Source organism: Pelobates fuscus, chromosome 9 (assembly GCF_036172605.1).
Source record: "Pelobates fuscus isolate aPelFus1 chromosome 9, aPelFus1.pri, whole genome shotgun sequence".
Taxonomy (NCBI): Eukaryota; Metazoa; Chordata; class Amphibia; order Anura; family Pelobatidae; genus Pelobates; species Pelobates fuscus.
Genome location: NC_086325.1, coordinates 23,852,001 through 23,875,882, shown reverse-complemented (window position 1 = coordinate 23,875,882; position 23,882 = coordinate 23,852,001). Strand labels below are relative to the sequence as shown.

The window sequence follows — 23,882 nt, the reverse complement described above, 5'->3', positions numbered from 1 at the left end:
TCCTGTGCAGCAGTTACCAGGGGGCTTCTGGTATTTAGTAGCTCCGCCTCTGCCTCGCAATAAACTCTTCCCTGCCGCTCTTTAAGCTAAGCCCCCACTGCCTCAATTTTTTTTTTTTTTTTATAGACCCGGGTGGAGAATAATTAATCCTCCACCCGGGTACCTATTTTAGCTCCCCTGACACCGGCCATGTGTGAGCTGTGGTGGCCATAGGGCGCCCCCTGGTCCATGGCCCCATGTGCGGCCGCCCAGCTCGCACACCCCTAAGGGTCACAGGCCTTGAGCTGTGTAAGGTGCCCTAATATCTCTGATGACAGTCCTGGCATCAAGACGCACCTGATATACAGGAACTAGAGGGGAACTGTTCAAATGAGTTCACATTAGTGGTATTAGTACCAGCATGATAAGGTTTTAAATAACGCCATAGACCCCTTTGATGTCTTATGATGTCTCGCCTTGTGAATATAACCATTATACACGGGGTTATACACTAAAATAAGAATTGAAAGTGAATTTCATTTTGAGGTCAGAGTATCTATACTGGAAGCTCCCTAACTGTAACCAGTTTACTTTCTCCCTGGAAACTATATGAGAAGACATTGCAGTGTTCTTTGTTTGCAGGGTTCGTGCTGGAGGAGATCACAGACTGCTATTTTGGTGACGAGGGGACAAATGTTACGTTTAATTATCGACTGAACTTTAACCGTCAGCCCATAGTGGTGTTCTCCAAGGATGACAGGATGTTTTTACCATCGGAAAACTGCATCCTTCAGCTGAGGAGAGTGGCAGATGATATCTGTCTTACACTCAACCATGGTAAAAAACACATGGTGAAATATATAGAAGAGAAGGAGAGAAAGTGTGGGAAGGAAGTGGCAGAATATTGGGGAAGCACCGTGCAAAGAACTGGTAAGCAATATGAAATGTAACTACAATGAATACATAGTGAATTATCTATCCATCCATCTATTATCATCTATCTATCTATCTATCTTTAACACTCTCTTACTCTCCATCCATCTATCTGTCTGTCTATCTACCTCTCTTTCTCTCCATCCATCTGTCCATTGTATTAGTATTACAGTACCCATTAGAGCAGGGCTAGGAAACCTTCAGCACCTCTGACGATGTGGACTACATCTCCCATAATGCTCTTACAGCCACAACGCTGCTAGTCCACAACATCTGGAGTGGTGATGTTGCCTACCCCTGCACTAGGGGGAATGACCTGAAAACATCTCTTTATTAATCAGTTAGTGCCAATGCTACTTCATGGGGTGGCTATTACACAGGCCAGAAGCTGATTTCTGAGGCAACATTTTTTATGATAAAACTTGTATGTTAGTAAGTCTATTAGTAAGTCATAGTTCATCTAGTGCTTCAAATGCCTCTTTAATAATTTTACGAAACCCTTATATATACACATCAAAAAAGTTCTAATGAACGGTGATGTAAGCTGGAACTGCAATTAAAAGGACACCATAGGCACCAAAAACCACTACAGCTTAATGTATAGATTCTAGGGCATGTAGCTTGCTAATTAGCAGTGTAAATGCTGCCTTTTCTGAGAAAAGGTTGTATTTATACTGCTACCTTAATCTACCACAAGTAGCTGTCACTCTGATAGCCACAAAAGAGACTTCCAGGTGTTGGTCCTGCAAGGATTGCAGGACCTATATATAGCATCTCCACTCTTTGCATAGACACAGTGAAGACCCACACCCGCTTTGAGGTGCATGGACTTAATTAATCTCTATTAGGAGATGCTGATTGGCACAGTGAGGAGATATGTTGCCCATGCACACTAGCCTCTCACTGCTTTCCTCATTAGAATTGGTTGAAATTATCAGGATTGATAATCACTGCTGGGGTGGCAGGGCTGCTGTGGCAATGGCAAAAAAATAAAAGCAAATCTCTTTATTTCATTAATCAAGGGGGGGGGGCAGAAATTTAAATCATTCCTAGCACAATATAGCATTAGAAATACATGCTACAGTGTTACAGAGGTACATAGTTATATAGTTCTTGCTGTTGATCCAACAAGGTGAAAAACCCAGTGTCAAGCGCTTCCAATTTTGCAACAGAATATACAAAATTCTTCTTGATTCCAGAATGACAGTCAGATCTCTCCTTGGATCAATAAGATATTACCCCACTAATTAAAATTATATCTCTAAATGTCATGTTTTTGTAAGAATTTTATCCAATTGTGTTTAAACATCTGTACAGATTGAATATTTGCACAGACTCAGCTTGATATTAAAAGACAACTTTCTTCATATTTTTTACTTATCTTGTGTTGTAAAATGTATTACTCTTAAATAAATATCATATATATATTTTTTTTAAAATAACATGAATTTATATATATTTAGAACACATACAACATGTGAAAAAAAATCGTCACGTTTCATTTAATAAAAAAAAAAAAAAACAAGAAGTGAAAACTTGATGACGGTGGTCTCTTAAGCTCTAAGTTGTGAGGAAGTTGGGGTGTTTACACTTCCCATTGACAGCAGTATGAATTGGTGTGTCCAAAACACATATTGTGTTTGTATCTACCTTTTTAGAGCATACTGTGCAATAACTAGTAAGCACCAAGTCATATACCCAAACCCATTCACTTAAGTATCCACATAGCACAGGTATTAATAAGAATTAAAATTCATACCTTCTCCAAATTTCAAATGGGTTTGAATAAAGTCACGTGTTGCTGCTCTTCAATTCAAAAGAAGGACAAAAAAAACACACTGAGGGGATTTATAAATATATGATTTAAAAGAAAATAACTTGTCATTGACTTATAAGGAGTCAGTAAGGAAAAACTAGAGAGAAATGAAGGGGGGGAAAAAGAGCAAATTAATTGACTTAACATTACCGTATGACTTGTTTTGGTTTTGTCCCACTGTTTTTTTCTCTAATACAGTTTTCCCACCATCTTCTTCTCTCTGTTTGTCTACAGCCAAGCCCTCCATGAAAGTTTTTATCCCTGACACATTTCGTGGCCAGGCTTCACACACTCTTGTTTGCCAAGTTTGGGGTTTTTATCCCAGTGATATTATTGTGAGCTGGCTAAAAAATGATGTTACTGTAAGTAACATGTCAATGGCTCTCCCAAATGGGGACTGGACATACCAGACCAAGGCCGAACTAGATCTGATAGATTCCTTGCCTGATGATGAATACCAATGTGTCGTGCAGCATCCCAGCCTGGAAAATAAGATGACAATAACTTGGAGTAAGTGTAAAATATGAATATAAATTGATTAATCTAACAAATTTAACATCTTGCTAAGCCATATTAACATTATAAACATTGCTTGCCCCAAACAGTCCTATTGTGCTTTTTTGCCTTTTCTACCTCGGTATACACCACTTTTGGCTTCTTTCTTTCATTGCATGATTCTTATGTTGTGTCTGGTTTCTTACTGATGATTTGTAATGTAACATTTTATTAAAGCCTTTTCCTTATCTTATCAGCTTCACAAACTTCTAGAAACTTATAGCTTCTCTCATGAACTTACAGCAAGGTAGCACTGTCTTCAAAGCCCATTGGTTGGTGTATATTAGATTGGAGGACGCTGATCAGTCACGTTCCTCCATCCCTCTATTTCCCAACAGAGTAGAGAAGGAGATGGGACCTCCTTCAGCACAGGAGTGGTTTTCTTGAACAGATTAGGCCCTTGATTTAGCAAAGCTAGAGAGGAAAGGCCTGGGTTCATTGGTCCCTAAAGCATTGGAAGACAAATCTAGGGGCCCATTTAATGAAAATGATCATGTGAAAACGAGATCAGGGTTGAAGGCAGCAAGTTAACTCCCAGTGATATAGTTTTTAATGGAATTTTGATATAATACTTCCAGGTGCTGCAATTATTCCTGTGGGACACTGGGAAGTATGACTGATACTCAGCCAAGATTGTGTTTGTGGTTGTTTTTATTCTATTGTAAGGACAATACAAGGTTACATGCTGTTATACAATCTGGGCAACTTGAATGTTTTGTGTAAAACATGCCTTTTCTGGTTCAATTATTGTTGCCTTTTATTTTTCCTATAATTCTGGATCTTTTTCAGATGTCTAATGTTTGTATATCTTTTTTTTTTCTTTAGAACAGGGATTTACCTCAACTCAGATTGTCAAAATCTGTATTTCTTCAGTAATATTTGCTTTAGGATCAATATCTGCCATAACAGGACTTTTATACCGGACATTTTTCAAGCAAAGTGGTAAGACAACAGTATGATATATCTCAATATGCGCAGTAGTTTGCTTTGGACTGTAGAATTGGTATTACGGTGGTCAAAGAGTGTCCAGTCCAGCGGTCACATGAAAACATAAAGCAACAGAAAAACCTAATAATATATTATCTCTTTAATTTCTTCTAGTAAATATAAAGTCTATAACTACTGCTATTATGTACATAAAATGAGGCAGAGAAAGACATCTGTACCACGAGTATTCCCTGCTGCTGAATTCTTATTACTTGGGGCTCTGGTTAAAACTGCACCCCTTGCAACCTCCATTGTGTTACCACTGATTGTAGGATACACCCCATATAAGTTTAGTTTGTAGATATATTGCAGTATTTGTGTGAATCAACGTGTGTCTCACTACATTCTTCTCTTTACCTGTAGGTTACATTCCAATCCAAGGATACAATGATGTGGACTAACATTACTTCAGGTAGGAGTTAACAGAGCTTAACTAGTGATTCTTACTAGCAGGAAATGTGATCCGAGTCTGAGGAGGTAGCAGGGTATTCTAGAAAATCATGCAAATCCATTTGCTTGTATCTTTTATCATTTTTCAATGAACTCTCTAAGCACCAAATCATCTTCATCTTAATAAAGCAGGTTTGGTGCAAAAACCCTGTCCATGCAGTCTGGCATTAAATAAAGCACTGCTATTTCAGAGAAAATGCAATACTTACAGTTTGCCAAGAATACGCCTCTTGTGGATGTCAGGCTGACAGACACGAGAAGCATGTCCTCGTTGAATATTCTCAATTCAGTGCTTCTCTGTGAGAAGCATCCAGTTGCCTAAGTAACAACTGCCACCTCACTTTTTTGACAGAGCTGCTGTTTCGGCGTTACCAGTTATACAAGTCACGCATGCTTCCTATAGGCCTGCCCACCCACCATCCCTATTTCATATCTCACATTGTTGGCATGTTTTGTAATAAAAATAATACCTGCCTACAGGGTTGCTGTCGGAACACTGCCAGAGAATGATATTTAAAAACAAACTCTAGCAATGCTATACTTCCATCACGTTCAGCCTTTCTCACATATGTTTTTGCTGATGATCCAAAAGAAGGCAAAAAAACCCATTCTGAAGCGCTTCCAATTTTGCCACAAACTAGGAAAAAATTCCTTCTTGGCACCAAAATGGCAGTCAGATATCTCCTTGGATTTAGCAGCCATTACCCCACTAATTAGAAATTATATCCCTGTATGTTATGTTTTTGCAAGTATTTATCCAATTGCAGTTTAAACATCTGTATGGCCTCTGATAAAACTACCTCTTCAGGCAGAGAATTCCATATCCTTATTGCGCTTACTGTAAAAAAAAACCTTTTCTTTACTTTAGACTAAATCTCCTTTCTTCCAGCCTAAATGTGTGACCTTGTGTCCTATGTATAGCCCTGTTTATGAATAGATTTCCAGATGGTTTGTACTGGCCCCAAATATATTTGTATAATGTTATCATATCCCCTCTGAGGCGCCGTTTTTCCAAACTAAAAAGATTTTAAAAATGTAACCTTTCTTCATAACTAAACTGCTCCATTCCTTTTATCAATTTTGTAGCGCGTCTCTGGACTTTTTCTAGTGCCATGATATCTTTCTTTAGAACAGGCACCCAAAAGTGCACAGCATATTCAAGGTGTGGTCTTACCAGCGATTTATAAAGAGGCAAAATTATATTTTCATCCCGAGAATTTAGGCCCCTATTTATACATGACAAAACCTTACTGGCCTTAGCAACTGCAGATTGACATTGCATATTGCTGCCTAATTTTTTGTCTATAACAATTCCCAAATCCTTTTCATGTGTGGTTATCCTTAATTCACTACCATTTAGGTTTTAAGTTGCTTGTCCATTCTTTACCCCGAAGTGCATAACTTTGCATTTTTCTACATTAGATTTCATCTGACATTTGAGTGCCCTGTCCCCCAATCTATCTAAATCCATCTGCAGCAAAGTAATATCTTGCTCACATTGTATTACTTTACAGAGTTTGGGTCATCTGCAAACACTAAAACGTGTCTTTCAATGCCTATTGCAAGATCATTTATAAATATGTTAAATAGAAACGGTCCCAAAACAGAACCCTGAGGGACACCATTTACCACTTTTGTCCAGTTTGAAAATTTACCATTAATGACAACTCGTTGTACTCTATCCTTAAGCCGATGTTCTACCCAAGAACAAGAATATTCATCTAGACCAATTTCTTTTAATTTGAACACTAACCTATTGTGAGGAACCGTGTCAAATGCCTTGGCAAAATCCAAATAGATCACATCCACTGCAACACCCTGAGCTATACTTCTACTTACTTTTTCATAGAATGCAAATAGGTTAGTTTGACATGACCTATGATTTATAAAACCATTCTGATTATTGCTAATAAAGTTCTTCCCAATGAATTCCTGAATGTTATCCCTTAATAGTCCTTCAAATACTTTCCCAGTCACAGAAGTTAAGCTCACAGGTCTATAATTTCCAGGCGATGATTTTGAACCCTTTTTAAATATAGGAACGGCATCTGCCTTCCTCCAATACCAACATAACAAATGCATTTGATAGATTTTGGCCTCACTGTGCTTTTGATCATATTCAAATAAAAAAAAGGTTTTGCAGCTTTGTGCAGCACGACACTGTACCTTTAAAGACACTCCCTCTTTTCACAAAGCAACTTCCTTATTAGAAACTTTGAGTATGTACTCAAGAACTGAGCTACTGACATCACCTGCTGTACAGCCAATCACTGTCCTTTTATTATTCACCTTAGCACCGCTTTGAAATACTATACAGATAATAAGTGGACAATAAATGCACACCTCCCAACTGTCCCTGTTTACGTGGGACAGTCCCTATTTTGGACCCAATCCCTCTGTCCCTCTTTTCTGTCCGAATGTCCTTCTTTTCTAGGTGTTCCATATTGTTGGTGTGTCTGAGTTTATAACAAAGCTCCACAGCTATGCAGTAATGTGTCTTTAACCCCTTGACGACCGATGGTGGTTCAGGACCGTCATTGGAAATATCCACTTGAGGACCGATGACGGTCCTGAACCGTCATAACGGTCTGGGGGTACTTACCTGATCGCCGTCGGTCCACCGGCAGTGATCAGTGTTCCTCCCGGTCCAGGGAGACTGCCTGTCTGCCCAGACAGTCTCCCCGCGGCAGATCAGGACCCTGCGGCCACATGATCGCTCAACCGCATGACCACAATAGGTGCCTCCGTATCTGCCTGCAGGGGGACTGTCTGTGCTTACAGGCAGTCTCCCTACAAGTGGAAAATCATAAATAAAGTTAAAAAATAGCAATCAGTGTAAAAAAATAAATAATATATGTAAATATATATATATCATATATATAATGTCATACTAAGTGTATTTTTATATTTATATATACATATATTATTATAAAAATACACATATAACTAAATTACACACGTATATATATAATTGTGATATATTGTATATATATATTATGATAAAATATAACTAATAAGTAAATAAAAATAAATACAAAAATGTAAAAATAATTTTTAATAATTTTAAAAAATTATATATATATATATATGTAATTTTATTCTAACGTTATTTTGATATTTATATATATATATATTTATGTCAAAATACACTTAGAATGAAATGATATATATATATATACCGTATATACTCGAGTATAAGCCGACCCGAATATAAGCCGAGGCCCCTAATTTTACCCCAAAAAACTGGGAAAACTTATTGACTCGAGTATAAGACTAGGGTGAGAAATGCAGCAGCTACTGGTAAATTTCTAAATAAAATTAGATCCTAAAAAAAATATATTAATTGAATATTTATTTACAGTGTGTGTATAATGAATGCAGCGTGTGTGTATGAATGCAGCGTGAGTGTATGAATGCAGCGTGTGTATGAGTGCAGCGTGTGTATATGAATGCAGCGTGTGTATATGAATGCAGCGTGTGTATATGAATGCAGCGTGAGTGTATGAGTGCAGTGTGAGTGTATGAGTGCAGTGTGTGTGTGTGTGTGTGTGTGTGTGTGTTGCAGAGCCTTGGTGGGGGATGGGCAATTTTTTTTATTATTATTATTATAATATTTTTTTATTATTATTTAATATTTTTATTTATTTAATTAAATTTTTTATTATTTTTGTATTATTATTTAATTTCTTTTTTTTTTATTACTACTATTTTTTTTTTTCGTCCCCCCTCCCTGCTTGATACATGGCAGGGAGGGGGGCTCTCCTTCCCTGGTGGTCCAGCATTGGCAGTTCAGTGGGGGGCTGTGGGGGCTGTGAGAGATGTTACTTACCTCTCCTGCAGCTCCTGTCAGCTCTCTCCTCCTCTGCGCCGTCCGTGCAGCTCCCTCTGTCAGCTCCCAGTGTAAGTCTCGCGAGAGCCGCGGCTCTCGCGAGACTTACACTGGGAGCTGACCGAGGTGCTGAACGGACGGCGCGGAGGAGGAGAGAGCTGACAGGAGCTGCAGGAAAGGTAAGTACAGCTCTGCCAGCACCCCTCTCCCCCAGTCTGTATTATGGCAATGCAAATTGCCATAATACAGACTATGACTCGAGTATAAGCCGAGTTGGGGTTTTTTAGCACAAAAAATGTGCTAAAAAACTCGGCTTATACTCGAGTATATACGGTATATATATATATATACATATATATTTGTATAAATAAATAAAAATTATACGAAATATACATATGTCCATATACATAATTACATAAATATACACGTAGACTTCAAATATATAAATATGTATATATATTTAAATTCTACGTGCATATTTATGTAATATTTTTACATAATTAAGTAATTTTATTGATTGCAATTTGAGGGACATGCCTGACAAAACAGGACGAAAGTCCAGAGAATTTAATTTGCTAGCACTGTTTTTACCCATGTAACTTTCTATGACACCCTAAAACCTGTACATGGGGGGTACTGTTTTACTCAGGAGACTTCGCTGAACACTAATATTAGTCTTTCAAAACAGTAAAACATATCACAGCGATGATATTGTCAGTGAAAGGGACATTTTTTTCCATTTCCATACAAACGGCACTTTCACTGATGATATTACTGCTGTGATATGTTTTACTGTTCTGAAACACTAATATTTGTGTTCAGCGAATTCTCCTGAGTATAACAGTACCCCACATGTAGAGGTTTTCTAGTGTTTTTGAAAGTTACAGGGTCAAATATAAGGCTTGATTTAACTTTTTTTTTTTTCTTTGAAATTTGTCAGATTGGTTATGTTGCCTTTGAGAGCGTATGGTAGCCCAGGAATAAGAATTACCCCCATGATGGCATACCATTTGCAAAAGAAGACAACCCAAGGTATTGCAAATGTGGTATGTTCAGCCTTTTTTAGTAGCTACTTAGTCACAAACACTGGCCAAAGTTAGCGTTTCTTGCATTTTTAACACGCAAACAAATATAAATGCTAACTTTGGCCAGTGTTTGTGACTAAGTGGCTACTAAAAAACACTGGACATACCCCATATTGAATACCCTGGGTTGTCTACTTTAAAAAAAATATGTACATGTGGGGTGTGATTCAGAGATTTATGACAGATAATAGTGTTACAATGTCACTATTAATACCTTTAAAAAAATATATATATTGAAACAGCAATTTCCTACTTGTACTTATAGCCATTAGTGATGTCGCGAACCCGAAATTTTCGGTTCACGAACGGCGAACGGGAACTTCCGCAAACGTTCACGAACCGGCGAACCGGGCGAACCGCCATTGACTTCAATGGGCAGGTGAATTTTAAAACCCACAGGGACTCTTTCTGGCCACAAAAGTGATGAAAAAGTTGTTTCAAGGGGACTAACACCTTGACTGTGGCATGCCGGAGGGGGATCCATGGCAAAACTCCCATGGAAAATTACACAGTTGTTGCAGAGTCTGGTTTTAATCCATAAAGGGCAGAAATCACCTAACATTCCTAAATCGCAATGGATATAGATTGACACCTGACATATGGATTGACACCTGTCCTCAGAGCCCCTGATGCACACGGACACAGAGCAGAATAGGGACTGTTCCCCTTACATAGGGTCACTTGGCAGGTATGGATTGACACCGGTCCTCAAAGCCCCTGATACACACTGACACAGAGCAGAATAGAGACTGTTCCCCGTCCTTAGAGACCACGATACACACTGACAAAGAGCAGAATAGAGACCGGGGGTCAGGTAGCGTGGACACCCAGCACAGGTCGTTCTCCTTCAGCCTTTTTATACGAGGGTCCCTCAACAGGCACGACAGCATGAAAGACCACATTTGCACAAGGTTGGATGCCGAGCTACTCATTTCCCGTTCCTCCTCCTCACTGATGTCAATGAAGGTATGTTCTTCCCCCCAGCCACGTACAACACCACGGGTACCAGATAGGTGACAACGATCACCCTGGGATGCCTGTTGTGGTTGGTCTTCCTCCTCCTCCTCCTCAAAGCCACATTCCTCCTCTGACTCCTCTTCCTTACAATCCTCTTCCAGCGTTGCCGCAGGTCCAGCAAGCGATGCTGATAAGGCTGTTTCTGGTGGTGATGGTGACCACAACTCTTCCTCTTCCTCTTCACGCTCATCTACGGCCTGATCCAGCACTCTTCGCAGAGCACACTCCAGGAAGAAAACAAATGGTATGATGTCGCTGATGGTGCCTTCGGTGCGACTGACTAGGTTTGTCACCTCCTCAAAAGGACGCATGAGCCTACAAGCAATGCACATGAGCGTCCAGTAACGTGGCAAAAAAATTCCCAGCTCCCCAGAGGCTGTCCTAGCACCCCGGTCATACAAATATTCATTAACAGCTTTTTCTTGTTGGAGCAGGCGTTCGAACATTAGGAGTGTTGAATTCCAACGTGTCGGGCTGTCGCAAATCAAGCGCCTCACTGGCATGTTGTTTCGCCGCTGGATATCGGCAAAGTGAACCATGGCCGTGTAGGAACGCCTGAAATGGCCACACACCTTCCTGGCCTGCTTCAGGACGTCCTGTAAGCGTGTGTACTTATGCACAAAGCGTTGTACGATCAGATTACACACATGTGCCATGCACGGCACATGTGTCAACTTGCCCAACTTCAATGCCGCTAACAAATTTGTTCCGTTGTCACAAACCACTTTGCCGATATCCAGTTGCTGCGGAGTCAGCCACTTTTCCACCTGTGCGTTCAGGGCGGACAGGAGTGCTTGTCCGGTGTGACTCTCTGCTTTAAAGCAAGTCAAACCCTAGACGGCGTGACACTGCCGTATCCAGGATGTGGAATAGTACCTGGGGAGCTGGGGGGGTGCCGTTGATTGGAGCAAGACGCAGCAGCAGAAGAGGACTCAGCCGAGGAGGTTATGGAAGAGGATGGAGTAGGAGGAGTAGAGGAGGTGGCAGCAGGACTGCCTGCAAGTCGTGGCGGTGTCACCAACTCCTCCATGCTTGGCAGCAGTCAGCAGGTTTACCCAATGCGCAGTGTAGGTGATATACCTGCCCTGACCATGCTTTGCAGACCAGGTATCAGTGGTCAGATGGACCCTTGCCCCAACACTGTGTGCCAGACATGCCATTACTTCCTTTTGCACAATCGAGTACAGGTTGGGGATTGCCTTTTGTGAAAAGAAATTTCGGCCGGGTACCTTCCACTGCGGTGTCCCAATAGCTACAAATTTTTGGAACGCCTCAGACTCCACCAGCTTGTATGGTAAAAGCTGGTGGGCTAATAGTTCGGACAAGCCAGCTGTCAGACGCTGGGCAAGGGGGTGACTTTCTGACATTGGCTTCTTACGCTCAAACATGTCCTTGACAGACACATGACTGTGGGCAGATGAGCGGGAACTGCTCAAGGCGGGAGACGGAGTGGCGGATGGTTGAGAGGGGGCAAGGAGGACAGCAGTGGTTGACGTGGCTAAAGATGCTGGACCAGGAGGAGGATGGCGGCTTAGAGTAGGCGTGCTGCTTGTACTCATGTGTTGATCCCATAGGCGTTTGTGATGTGAGATCATGTGCCTACGCAAAGCAGTTGTACCTAGGTGGGTGTTGGACTTCCCACGACTCAGTTTATTTTGGCACAGGTTGCAAATGGCATCGCTGTTGTCAGAGGCAGACACACAAAAAAAATTCCACACTGCTGAGCTCTGCAATGACGGCATTCTGGTGGTGGACACAGCATGTGTTGATTGGCGTGCTTTCGGGCTGACCCTGGATGCCGATGCATGCTGTCTGACTGTGCCACTAGCTCCTTGCGACGACCTCCCCCTGCTTCCAACTCGCCTCCTCCTCCTCCTCTCTGTCTCCCCATCTGAACTTTCGCCCTGTTCTTCTTCTTGCCGAGCGGGCACCCACGTGACATCCATGGACGCATCATCATCATCAACCGCTTCACTTGTATCTGACAACTCAGCAAAGGAAGGAGCAGCGGATACAACATCATCATCAACATCACACCCTACGTCCATGTGTGTAATGCTGCCTGCCTGAGACATATCCCTGTTATCTACATCCTCTGGCAATAATGGTTGCGCATCACTCATTTCTTCAAACGGATGTGTGAATAACTCCTCTGACATACCAAGTAAAGCGGCTGTGGTGCTAGTTTTGGTGGTGACGGCAGGCGGGTGAGTGGTATCTTGAGAGGTGCCTGAAGCTAAGCTGGAGGAGGATGGTGCGTCAAGGTTCCGAGCGGAGGCTGTAGAAGATTGGGTGTCCTGTGTTAGCCAGTCAACTACGTCCTCAGAACTTTTCAAGTTCAGGGTACGTGGCCTCTGAAAACTGGGCATTATTCTAGGGCCAAAGGGAATCACAGCACCACGACCACGATGGCCCCTGCGGGGTGTCCTGCCTCTGCCTGTCATTTTTTGGGGGATTAGTGGTACTATGCGTGCAAGCTACTGTGAGACCAGATATGAGTGTCAATGTGCAATGGCAGAGGTCTGCAGAGTACACGCTGTAGGCCTGACACACCCGCTTGAAGACAACTAACTGCTATTCAATCTATAACAGTGAAGAAAGTTTTTTGGTTTTAAATGCACAAAATTGTGACACCATATATTAGTGGCAATGTGCACTGGCAGGGTTCTGCAGGGCACACGCTGAAGGAAGGCCTGACACACCCGCTTTAAGGACACTGACTGCTATTAGCTTACACTGGAAAACGTTTTTTCTTTGTAAAAGCACGCTACAGAGACACCAGATATGAGTGGCAACTGTCAAAGTACGCTGGCAGGGTTCTGCAGGGCACACGCTGAAGGCCTGAAACACCCGCTTTAAGGACACTGACTGCTATTAGCTTACACTGGAAACCTTTTTTTCTTTGTAAAAGCACGCTACAGAGACACCAGATATGAGTGGCAACTGTCAAAGTACGCTGGCAGGGTTCTGCAGGGCACACGCTGAAGGAAGGCCTGACACACCCGCTTTAAGGACACTGACTGCTATTAGCTTACACTGGAAAACGTTTTTTCTTTGTAAAAGCACGCTACAGAGACACCAGATATGAGTGGCAACTGTCAAAGTACGCTGGCAGGGTTCTGCAGGGCACACGCTGAAGGCCTGAAACACCCGCTTTAAGGACACTGACTGCTATTAGCTTACACTGGAAACCTTTTTTTCTTTGTAAAAGCACGCTACAGAGACACCAGATATGAGTGGTGGCACTGGGCAAATGGGCACAGTATCCACTGAGCCTGACACAGACGCTGGCAGACAACTAACTGCTCTTCAATCTATTACAGTGAAAAAAGTTTTTTGGTTTTAAATGCACGCTATAGAGACACCAGATATTTGTGGCAAATTACACTTGCTGAGGTTGGCAGAGCACACGCTGAAGGCCTGACACCCAGACGCTTGCAGACAACTAACTGCTATTAGCTTACAGTGAAACACTTTTTTTGTTTTTAAAGGCACGCTATAGTCACACCAGATATGAGTGGTGGCACTGGGCAAATGGGCACAGACGCTGGCAGGCAACTAACTGCTCTTCAATCTATTACAGTGAAAAAAGTTTTTTGGTTTTAAATGCACGCTATAGAGACACCAGATATGAGTGGCAAATTACACTTGCTGAGGTTGGCAGTCACAGGGGAGGGCGGCAGCCTTAGGCCTGGGGGGCAAAACCAGTCAAGTGGCCCATTGCGCCACCAAATCAGTTCACCATCCATGCCCACCTTTTTCTGGTTTTATAACGGATATTGATGTTATGCTAATCAGTAGCTCTTTGCCATACCCGCTCCTTCACGGCTCTGACTTTCAATGTTGTCAGAGCACAGGCTGAGAATCTCTGAGCCTGTGCTCTGACTCACTAACTGAGCGCCGGAACCACGAGGGAGAGGATATGATCTGACTGCACCTACTGCTGGTGCGCACCAGTGGACCACCAGCGAATCGTTTAAATTAAATATGCTGGTGTACCCAACTTGTGAGCTGTGTTGGCCGCCGGGCGCCTCTGTTGTCATGGCACCCTGCGTGACCGCACAGCTTGCCCACCCTAACGGCTGGCCCTGCTGACACACACTGATGTTACTACTTAGACATCCCTCAATATTAATACAGAGATGAGAGTAAACACCAATAAACTGTGGAAACAGAGCGGATCCCCCCAAATTTATAAAGGTTTGCTTAGAGGATTTATTCAAGATTAAATCATGCCTCCTCCTCTCTCTCCCATGCGCTGCTCTGTAGGCTGGGAGGAAGTGAAGAGTAATCACAGTCTCCCAGCACAACGCCACCTGTGGCTGCATGGGGAACAGCTATTTAATGTAATGCTTGCAGGGCGGCCAGCTGCCGCAGAACCTCTTTGTTTCCGTCTCTGCAAAGGGCTCTAGGCACTGCTTGTTGTGAGTGTGAGCCACTGTAAATTAGGGGCAGAGGGCACTTGCACTGCGGTCAAGACGGGTCTGGGCAGGAGAAGAGTGCAGTGCAATCAGTGCACTCCCCTCCTGTGGGTCACCAGTAGACTGGTGCACCTGCCCAGGATCAGAGCCGGTGCAAGGATTTTTGCCGCCCTAGACAAAATATAAATTTGCCGCCCCCCCCCATGTGACATCACAATGCCCCACCCATATGATCTGCCATATGAACTAACGCCAGTGCTGCACACAGTGTGTGTTTACATTAAAAAGCCTGCAGGGACCAGCTATAGACACCAGAACCACTTCATTAAGCTATAGTGTCCCTTTAATGTGAGGTCAATTATAGATTAGTGTCACTAATAATATACTAGATTGCCTACTTACAATTAGATGAGGATGATGATGGGCTGCAGTTTGGCTCCACTGGTCTGGTGTAGAACAGGACCTCTGGAGGCTGTTTGCAACTGTGGTCACAAAATTCAACGTTCTGGGAGAATTGGAAGCAGCTCCATTTTTTGGGGGCCTCTTACACAGCTCAAGGTCTGGGCCCCAGTGCCTGACGGTGAGTATGCCCATAAGGCCCACTCATAAGTCCACTTATATGTTCCACCCACCCATGAGCTCGCTCACAGGGAGTGGAGTGTGTAGGGGATGTGTTATGTGTTATCTCATATGTGTGCTTATGGTATGTAGTGTATAGGGATACCAGTTTGTGCAGGTGATGCAGTGTGTTTGTGTGTAGTGGAAGCAGTGTGTATTTGTGTATAAGGGATGTATTATGTGTTTCTGGTTGTGTGTGAGGGATGCATTGTGTGAATCTGTGTTTGTATGCATAAGGGATGCAAGGTGTGTGTCTGTATGTGTGTGCATTGAGTGTAAGAGATGCATTGTGTTTCTGTGTGTATGTAAGAAAAACAGTGTGTGTGTTTGCATGTGTGTGTAAGGGTTTGCATTGTATGTTTCTGTGTATGTGTGCAAATGATGCATTGTCTTTGTGTGTAAGGGTTGCATTGTGTGTGTGTGTGTGTAATGGATGCATTGTGTGTTTCTCTGTGTGTAAGGGAAGCATGTTCTGTTTCTGTGTATGTATAGGGATGCAGTGTGTGTTTCTGTGTATGTATAGGGGTGCATTGTGTGTTTCTGTGTATGTATAGGGATGCATTGTGTGTGTGTGTGTGTGTGTGTGTGCGCGCGCGCGTAGTGTTAAAGAGATCCCTGTCTTGCCCCCTGTCCTATAGAGCTGTCCCTTCTGTCCCTTAGAGCTCTCCCATGCCCCTTAGTGGTCTCTCCTCTCCCCCACCCTCCCCTAGCGGTCTCTTCTCACACTCACCCACCCTCCCTGTGCTCTTCTCATCCCCCCTCCACCCTCCCTGTGTTCTTCTCACTCCTCCCTCTGTGTGTTCTCACCCCCCCTGTGTTCTTCTTACCCCCCCTCCTCCCTGTGTTCTTCTTACTCCCCCCCTTGTTCTTCTTACCCCCTTCTTCTTATTACTCCCTCCTTCTTCTTACCCCCTTCTTCTTCTTAACCCTCCTACTTCTTCTTACCCCCTCTTCTTCTTCTTCTTACCCCCTCCTTCTTCTTCTTACCCCCTCCTTCTTCTTCTTACCCCTTCCTTCTTCTTCTTACCCCATTCTTCTTCTTACCCCCCTTCTTCTTCTTACCCCCTTCTTCTTACCCCCTTCTTCTTCTTACTCCCCCCTCTTCTTCTTACTCCCCCCTCTTCTTCTTACCCCCCTCTTCTTCTTACCCCCTTCTTCTAATTACTCCCATTCTTCCTTCTTCTTCTTACCCCATTCTTCTTCTTACCCCCCTTCTTCTTCTTACCCCCCTTCTTCTTACCCCCGTCTTCTTCTTACTTCCCCCTCTTCTTCTTACTCCCCCCTCTTCTTCTTACTCCCCCTTCTTCTTCTTACCCCCCTCTTCTTCTTACCCCCCTCTTCTTCTTACCCCCCTCTTCTTCTTACCCCCTTCTTCTAATTACTCCCCACTCTTGTTCTTACTCCCCTCTCTTCTTCTTACTCCCCTCTTCTTCTTACCCCCTTCTTCTAATTACTCCCCACTCTTGTTCTTACTCCCCCCTTCTTCTTCTTCTTACCCCCTCTTTTTCTTATCTCTCCTCCTTCTTACTTCCCCCTTCTTCTTACTCCCCCCTCTTATTATACCCCCTCCCCTCTTCTTACTCCCTCTCTTCCCTCTTATTACTCCCTCTCTTCCCTCTTATTACTCCCTCTCTTCCCTCTTATTACTCCCCCCTCCCCTCTTCTTACTCCCCCTTCTTCTTACTCTCCCCCCCATCCCTCTTCTTACTCTCCCCCCTCCCCTCTTCTTACTCTCCCCCCTCCCCTCTTTTTACTCTCCCCCCTCCCCTCTTTTTACTCTCCCCCCTCCCCTCTTTTTACTCTCCCCCTCCCCTCTTTTTAATCTCCCCCCTCCCCTCTTTTTACTCTCCCCCTCCCCTCTTTTTACTCTCCCCCCTCCCCTCTTTTTACTCTTCCCCCCCTCCCTCCCCTCTTTTTACTCTCCCCCCCCCCTTCTTCTTACTTCTTCCCCCCCTCTTCTTACTTCCCCCCCCTTCTTCTTACCCCCTCCCCTGTAGGTGGCCGAGCTGCACTCCGGTCCGCGGTCCCGGCCGGAGTGATAGGAAGGTGCTCAGTGTGCACCTTCCTGTCAGTCCGGCCGGGTACAGGAAACAGAAACTCCTGTTCCGCGCGGAACAGAAGTTTCTGTTTCCTGTACCCGGCCGGACTGACAGGAAGTGCACACTCAGTGTGCACCTTCCCATCACTCCGGCCGGGACCGCGGACCGGAGTGCAGCTCGGCCACCTACAGGGGAGGGGAGGGAGGGAAAAGCAGCTGCAGCCGTCTGAGCGCTCTTTACAGAGCGCTCGGCGGCTGCAGCATTTAAAGGGCCGGCCCGCCGCGGCCGGTCCTAAAATAATTTCGGGCGGCCTGGGGGGCAATTGCCTCCCTGCCCCCCGGCCCAGCCCGCCCCTGTTGGCAGAGCACACGCTGAAGGCCTGACACCCAGACGTTTTCAGACAACTAACTGCTATTAGCTTACAGTGAAACACTTTTTTTTTTTTAAAGGCATGCTATAGTCACACCAGATATGAGTGGTGGCACTGGGAAAATGGGCACAGTATCCACTGAGCCTGACACAGAAGCTGGCAGGCAACTAACTGCTCTTCAATCTATTACAGTGAAAAAAGTTTTTTGGTTTTAAATGCACGCTAAAGAGACACCAGATATAAGAGGCAAATTACACTTGCTGAGGTTGGCAGAGCACACGCTGAAGGCCTGACACCCAGACGCTTGCAGACAACTAACTGCTATTAGCTTACAGTCAGTGGCGGATCCAGGGGGGGGGCAACGGGGCAATTGCCCCCCCCGAGAATACCGACGGTCTCCCTCTCCCTCCCCTGCCAGCCCTTAAATGTGCGTGCGGACCGGAGATCACAGATCTCCCTCCCCGGTCCGCAGGCACTGTGCTGGCGGCCGGCGGGGGAGGGAGGGAGTTAGAGGGAGGACCCGGAGGTCAGGCTGCAGCTCCTCCGGGTCCTCCTCTCGCGAGATTTGGAGCGTTGCCGCGGTTACCACGGAAACGCTCCAAATCTCGCGAGAGTGAACTCTCCCCACTGGGACCATCAATGAATCGCCCACCGGACCACCAGGGAAATGTCCCCCCTCCCCCAGTAAAGGTAAGAAGGGAGGGGGGACATAGAATATTTATTTAAATAAAATATAAAAAAAAAGACCCCATACCCTTATATCACACACACTGCCCCCCATTACACACATACTGCCCCCCATACACCCACACTGCCCCCCATACACCCACACTGCCCCCCATACACCCACACTGCCCCCATACACCCATACTGCCCCCCATACACCCATACTGCCCCATACACCCACACTGCCCCCCATACACCCACACTGCCCCCCATACACCCACACTGCCCCCCATACACCCACACTGCCCCCCATACACCCACACTGCCCCCCATACACCCACACTGCCCCCCATACACCCACACTGCCCCCATACACCCATACTGCCCCCCATAACCCATATTGCCCCATACACCCATACTGCCCCATACACCCATACTGCCCCATACACCCATACTGCCCCATACACCCACACTGCCCCCCATACACCCACACTGCCCCCCATACACCCACACTGCCCCATACACCCACACTGCCCCATACACCCACACTGCCCCATACACCCACACTGCCCCCCATACACCCACACTGCCCCCCATACACCCACACTGCCCCATACACCCACACTGCCCCATACACCCACACTGCCCCATACACCCACACTGCCCCCCATACACCCATACTGCCCCCCATACACCCATACTGCCCCCCATACACCCATACTGCCCCCCATACACACACACTGCCCCCCATACTGCCCCCATACACCCACACTGCCCCCCATACACCCACACTGCCCCCCATACACCCACACTGCCCCCCATACACCCACACTGCCCCCATACACCCACACTGCCCCCATACACCCACACTGCCCCCCATACACCCATACTGCCCCCCATACACACACACACTGCCCCCCACACTGCCCCCATACACCCACACTGCCCCCATACACCCACACTGCCCCCATACACCCACACTGCCCCCATACACCCACACTGCCCCCCATACACCCACACTGCCCCCCATACACCCATACTGCCCCCCATACACACACACTGCCCCCCATACTGCCCCCATACACACACACTGGCCCCCATACACACACACTGACCCCCATAGACCTGTACTGCCCCCATACTGCCCCCTCATACACACACACTGACCCCCATAGACCTGTACTGCCCCCCATACTGCCCCCTCATACACACACACTGCCGCCCCATATACACACATTGCCCACACTCACACATACACTGCAATACTCACACACACACACTGCAACTGTTACACACACATACTGTCCCACACATACACTGCATCCCTGACATACACTGCCGCTCTCACACACGCTCACACACTGTCCCCCTCACACACACACTGCACCCCTTACACATTGCACCACTCACACACACTACTGCTCCAATGCACTACTACAGCCCCATTTCCCAGCAGACTTCAGGTAAGTTGTCAAACTGTTCTTAAACGGTTTGACTACTTACTCTGGGAGGGGGTCCCGGCACTATAGACACCATAACCACTACACTGAGCTGTAGTGGTTATTGTGTCTGGATTATTTCTTTAAATAATCTACAAGTGCCCCTCCCGAGATCAGGCTCTGGATCCGCCACTGCTTACAGTGAAACACTTTTTTTGTTTTTAAAGGCACGCTATAGTCACACCAGATATGAGTGGTGGCACTGGGCAAGTGGGCACAGTATCCACTGAGCCTGACACAGACGCTGGCAGACAACTAACTGCTCTTCAATCTATTACAGTGAAAAAAGTTTTGGGGTTTTAAATGCACGCTATAGAGACACCAGATATGAGTGGCAAATTACACTTGCTGAGGTTGGCAGAGCACACGCTGAAGGCCTGACACCCAGACGCTTGCAGACAACTAACTGCTATTAGCTTACAGTGAAACACTTTTTTTGTTTTTAAAGGCACGCTATAGTCACACCAGATATGAGTGGTGGCACTGGGCAAATGGGCACAGTATCCACTGAGCCTGACACAGAAGCTGGCAGACAACTAACTGCTCTTCAATCTATTACAGTGAAAAACTTTTTTTGGTTTTAAATGCAAGCTTAAGCTATTGTGACACCAGCAGTGAGTGAGTGGTGGCACTGGGCAAATGGGCACAGTATGCACTGTGAGCCTGACACAGAAGCTGGCAGGCAGGCAACTGCAATTACATTACACAACAACAACAAAAAAAGCAGACTGATGTTCTAGCCCTAAAAAGGGCTTTTTGGGGTGCTGTTCTTACAGCAGAGATCAGATGAGTCCTTCAGGATTGTAGTGGACACTGAATACCCTAGCCTAGCTATCAATTTCCCTATCTAATCAGCAGCAGCTACACTTTCCCTCCTCTCACTATGCATGCAGCTTCAGAATGAATCTAAAATGGATGCTGGGAGGGAGGTGGGAGGGTGTGGAAGGGAGGGTCTGCTGCTGATTTGATGGAATGTGTCTGCTGACCTTGAGGCACAGGGTCAAAGTTTGCTCAATGAAGACGAATAGGGGGCGGATCGAACCGCCCATGTGTTCGCCTGCGGCGGCGAACGTGAACACGCTATGTTCGCCGGGAACTATTTGCCGGCGAACAGTTCGGTACATTACTAATAGCCATATAACTTGCAAAAAAAAGCAAAAAAGCAGGTAAACACTAGGTCTTTTTAAACTCTGGACAAAATTTTGAATCTATTTAGCAGTTTTTTTCATTAGCTTTTGTAGATAAGTAAAAGATTTTTCAAGTAAAAGTCCAAAAAGTTTTTTTTTTCAATTTTTCACCATATTTTTTTTTTCCAGTAAAATATATGACATGATACAAATAATGGTATGTAAAGCCCTTTTTGTCCTGAAAAAAACAATATATAACTTGTATGGGAACAGTAAATGAGAGAGCGGAAAATTACAGCTAAACACAAACACCACAAAAGTGTTAAAACAGCTCTGGTCCTTAACGTACAACATCGCAAAAACAGGCCGGTCCTTAAGGGGTTAAACTACATCAAAACCAAAATAAATATTTTTTTTAAATAAACAAAAAAATGGGTTTAGAAATCAGTCTGTATAAATAAGATACATTGTTCTCGTTCTAAATTACATTTTAGTTACATAAAATGTTAGCAGTAAGTCACATACTGTCTCAGAACAGCCCTGCCCCTGGCCACATCTCCACACCCCTAAAATTAAAGTGCCCATCTTTGTCCATTTAAATGTTGAGAGGTGTTGTGAATGGTGGTGAAGGCGGACTCAGGTAAGCAGTTCACCTCACACTGCTCTGTCATTGGCTGAGCTGAGTATGCACTCAGAACACATCAAATAGTGCAGGGTTATGCTGCAAAAAAACCTCCAAAAACCTTTTTTTTTTTTTTTTTTAAAGCACAGCTACAGAGATTTAAACACTACATGAGACCAAATTCTATCAAAACCTATCAAATACACTTAATTTATGCTGGCTCTCAAAGTGTTCCTTTAAGTATGTGAAAAGAGATATGGAGTAATTTAAAGGACCACTATAGTGCCAGGAAAACAAACTCATTTTCCTGGCACTATAGGGTCTTTAGGTCCACCACCCCACACCCTTAGGGTCCCCCTCCTGCTGGGTTAAAGACGGGTTAAAACTCTTCCAGCGACTTACCTGTCTCCAGCGCCGGGCTCGCTCGGCGCTGGGGAACTCTCCTCCTCCTGCCGACGTCAGCGCCGAATGCGCATGCGCGTCAAGAGCTGCACGCACATTCAAACCGCCCATAGTAAAGCATTACTCAATGCGTCTTCTCACTGTGATTTTGACAGTGAGAAGCACGGAAGCGCCTCTGGCGGCTGTCAGTGAGACAGCCACTAGAGGCTGGATTAACCCTAATGTATACATGCTATGTTTACAGCTGCAGGGTTAAAACTAGAGGGACCTGGCACCCAGACCACTTCATTAGTGGTCCTTTAAGGTTATTTTGTGCTCAATAACTAAAGCAGGTTTCTATGTATCTTTTATATATGACATTACAAGCATATCTCTGTATTCTGCAGGTCACTATGGAATCCCCAATCACTGGATGAAGATATCTCTGTATTCTGCAGGTCACTATGGAATCCCCAATCACTGGATGAAGATATCTCTGTATTCTGCAGAACACTATGGAATCCCCAATCACTGGATGAAGATATCTCTGTATTCTGCAGGTCACTATGGAATCCCCAATCACTGGATGAAGATATCTCTGTATTCTGCAGGTCACCATGGAATCCCCAATCACTGGATGCAGATATCTCTGTATTCTGCAGGTCACTATGGAATCCCCAATCACTGGATGAAGATATCTCTGTATTCTGCAGAACACTATGGAATCCCCAATCACTGGATGCAGATATCTCTGTATTCTGCAGAACACTATGGAATCCCCAGTCACTGGATAAAGATATCTCTGTATTCTGCAGAACACTATGGAATCCCCAATCACTGGATGCAGATATCTCTGTATTCTGCAGGTCACTATGGAATCCCCAATCACTGGATGCAGATATCTCTGTATTCTGCAGGTCACTATGGAATCCCCAATCACTGGATGAAGATATCTCTGTATTCTGCAGGTCACTATGGAATCCCCAATCACTGGATGCAGATATCTCTGGATGCAAAACAAGTCCCTCTGATGCCACAAAAATGAATAAAAAAATACACTCATAGGCAAATCATGCTCAGGCCACATAGCTTGTCTCTCACGTATATGGATTTTCTCTGTGTTCTGCTGTAGTCGTGATCAGGTGTGAGTAGGCTCACCATCTTTCACGGAAAGAGCTCCAGGATATTTCTAAATGGGCTATATCTAGAGGGGAGTGTCTGTGCGTGTGGCCTTTATAAATGGTTTTCCAATGGCTGGCAAAGTGTCTAATTTAGTTATTTTTGGGTGCAATAAAGCTCAGTATAATACGGTGATTTTTTTTTTTTTACTAGAGAAGACCTAATAAAGTCTGTTTTCGATTGTTGCCATGCATGTGTTGGCTTTGTTCATTTTCAAATTTTGTTTTTGTTGCTCTCCCCCTCTCTTCTTTGCACCCCTGTTTCTCCTTCCCACTGTTAATCCTAATTACTATCCCTAATCCTAAATAC

At 44.7% G+C, this 23,882-nt stretch overlaps 1 protein-coding gene across 1 annotated transcript in view; it reads left to right on the top strand.

Moving 5' to 3' along the window:
* The window catches only part of LOC134573511 (class II histocompatibility antigen, M beta 1 chain-like), a 29,829-nt gene extending 6,121 nt beyond the window's left edge, over positions 1–23,708 (top strand). The window contains exons 2-6 of the mRNA XM_063433285.1: positions 622–909; positions 2,963–3,238; positions 4,109–4,225; positions 4,634–4,682; positions 22,802–23,708. Coding sequence (XP_063289355.1) covers positions 622–909; positions 2,963–3,238; positions 4,109–4,225; positions 4,634–4,671 — 719 coding nt within the window. The 3' untranslated portion in view covers positions 4,672–4,682; positions 22,802–23,708. The remainder of the gene's footprint in view (positions 1–621; positions 910–2,962; positions 3,239–4,108; positions 4,226–4,633; positions 4,683–22,801) is intronic.
* The last annotated feature ends 174 nt before the right edge of the window (positions 23,709–23,882 follow it).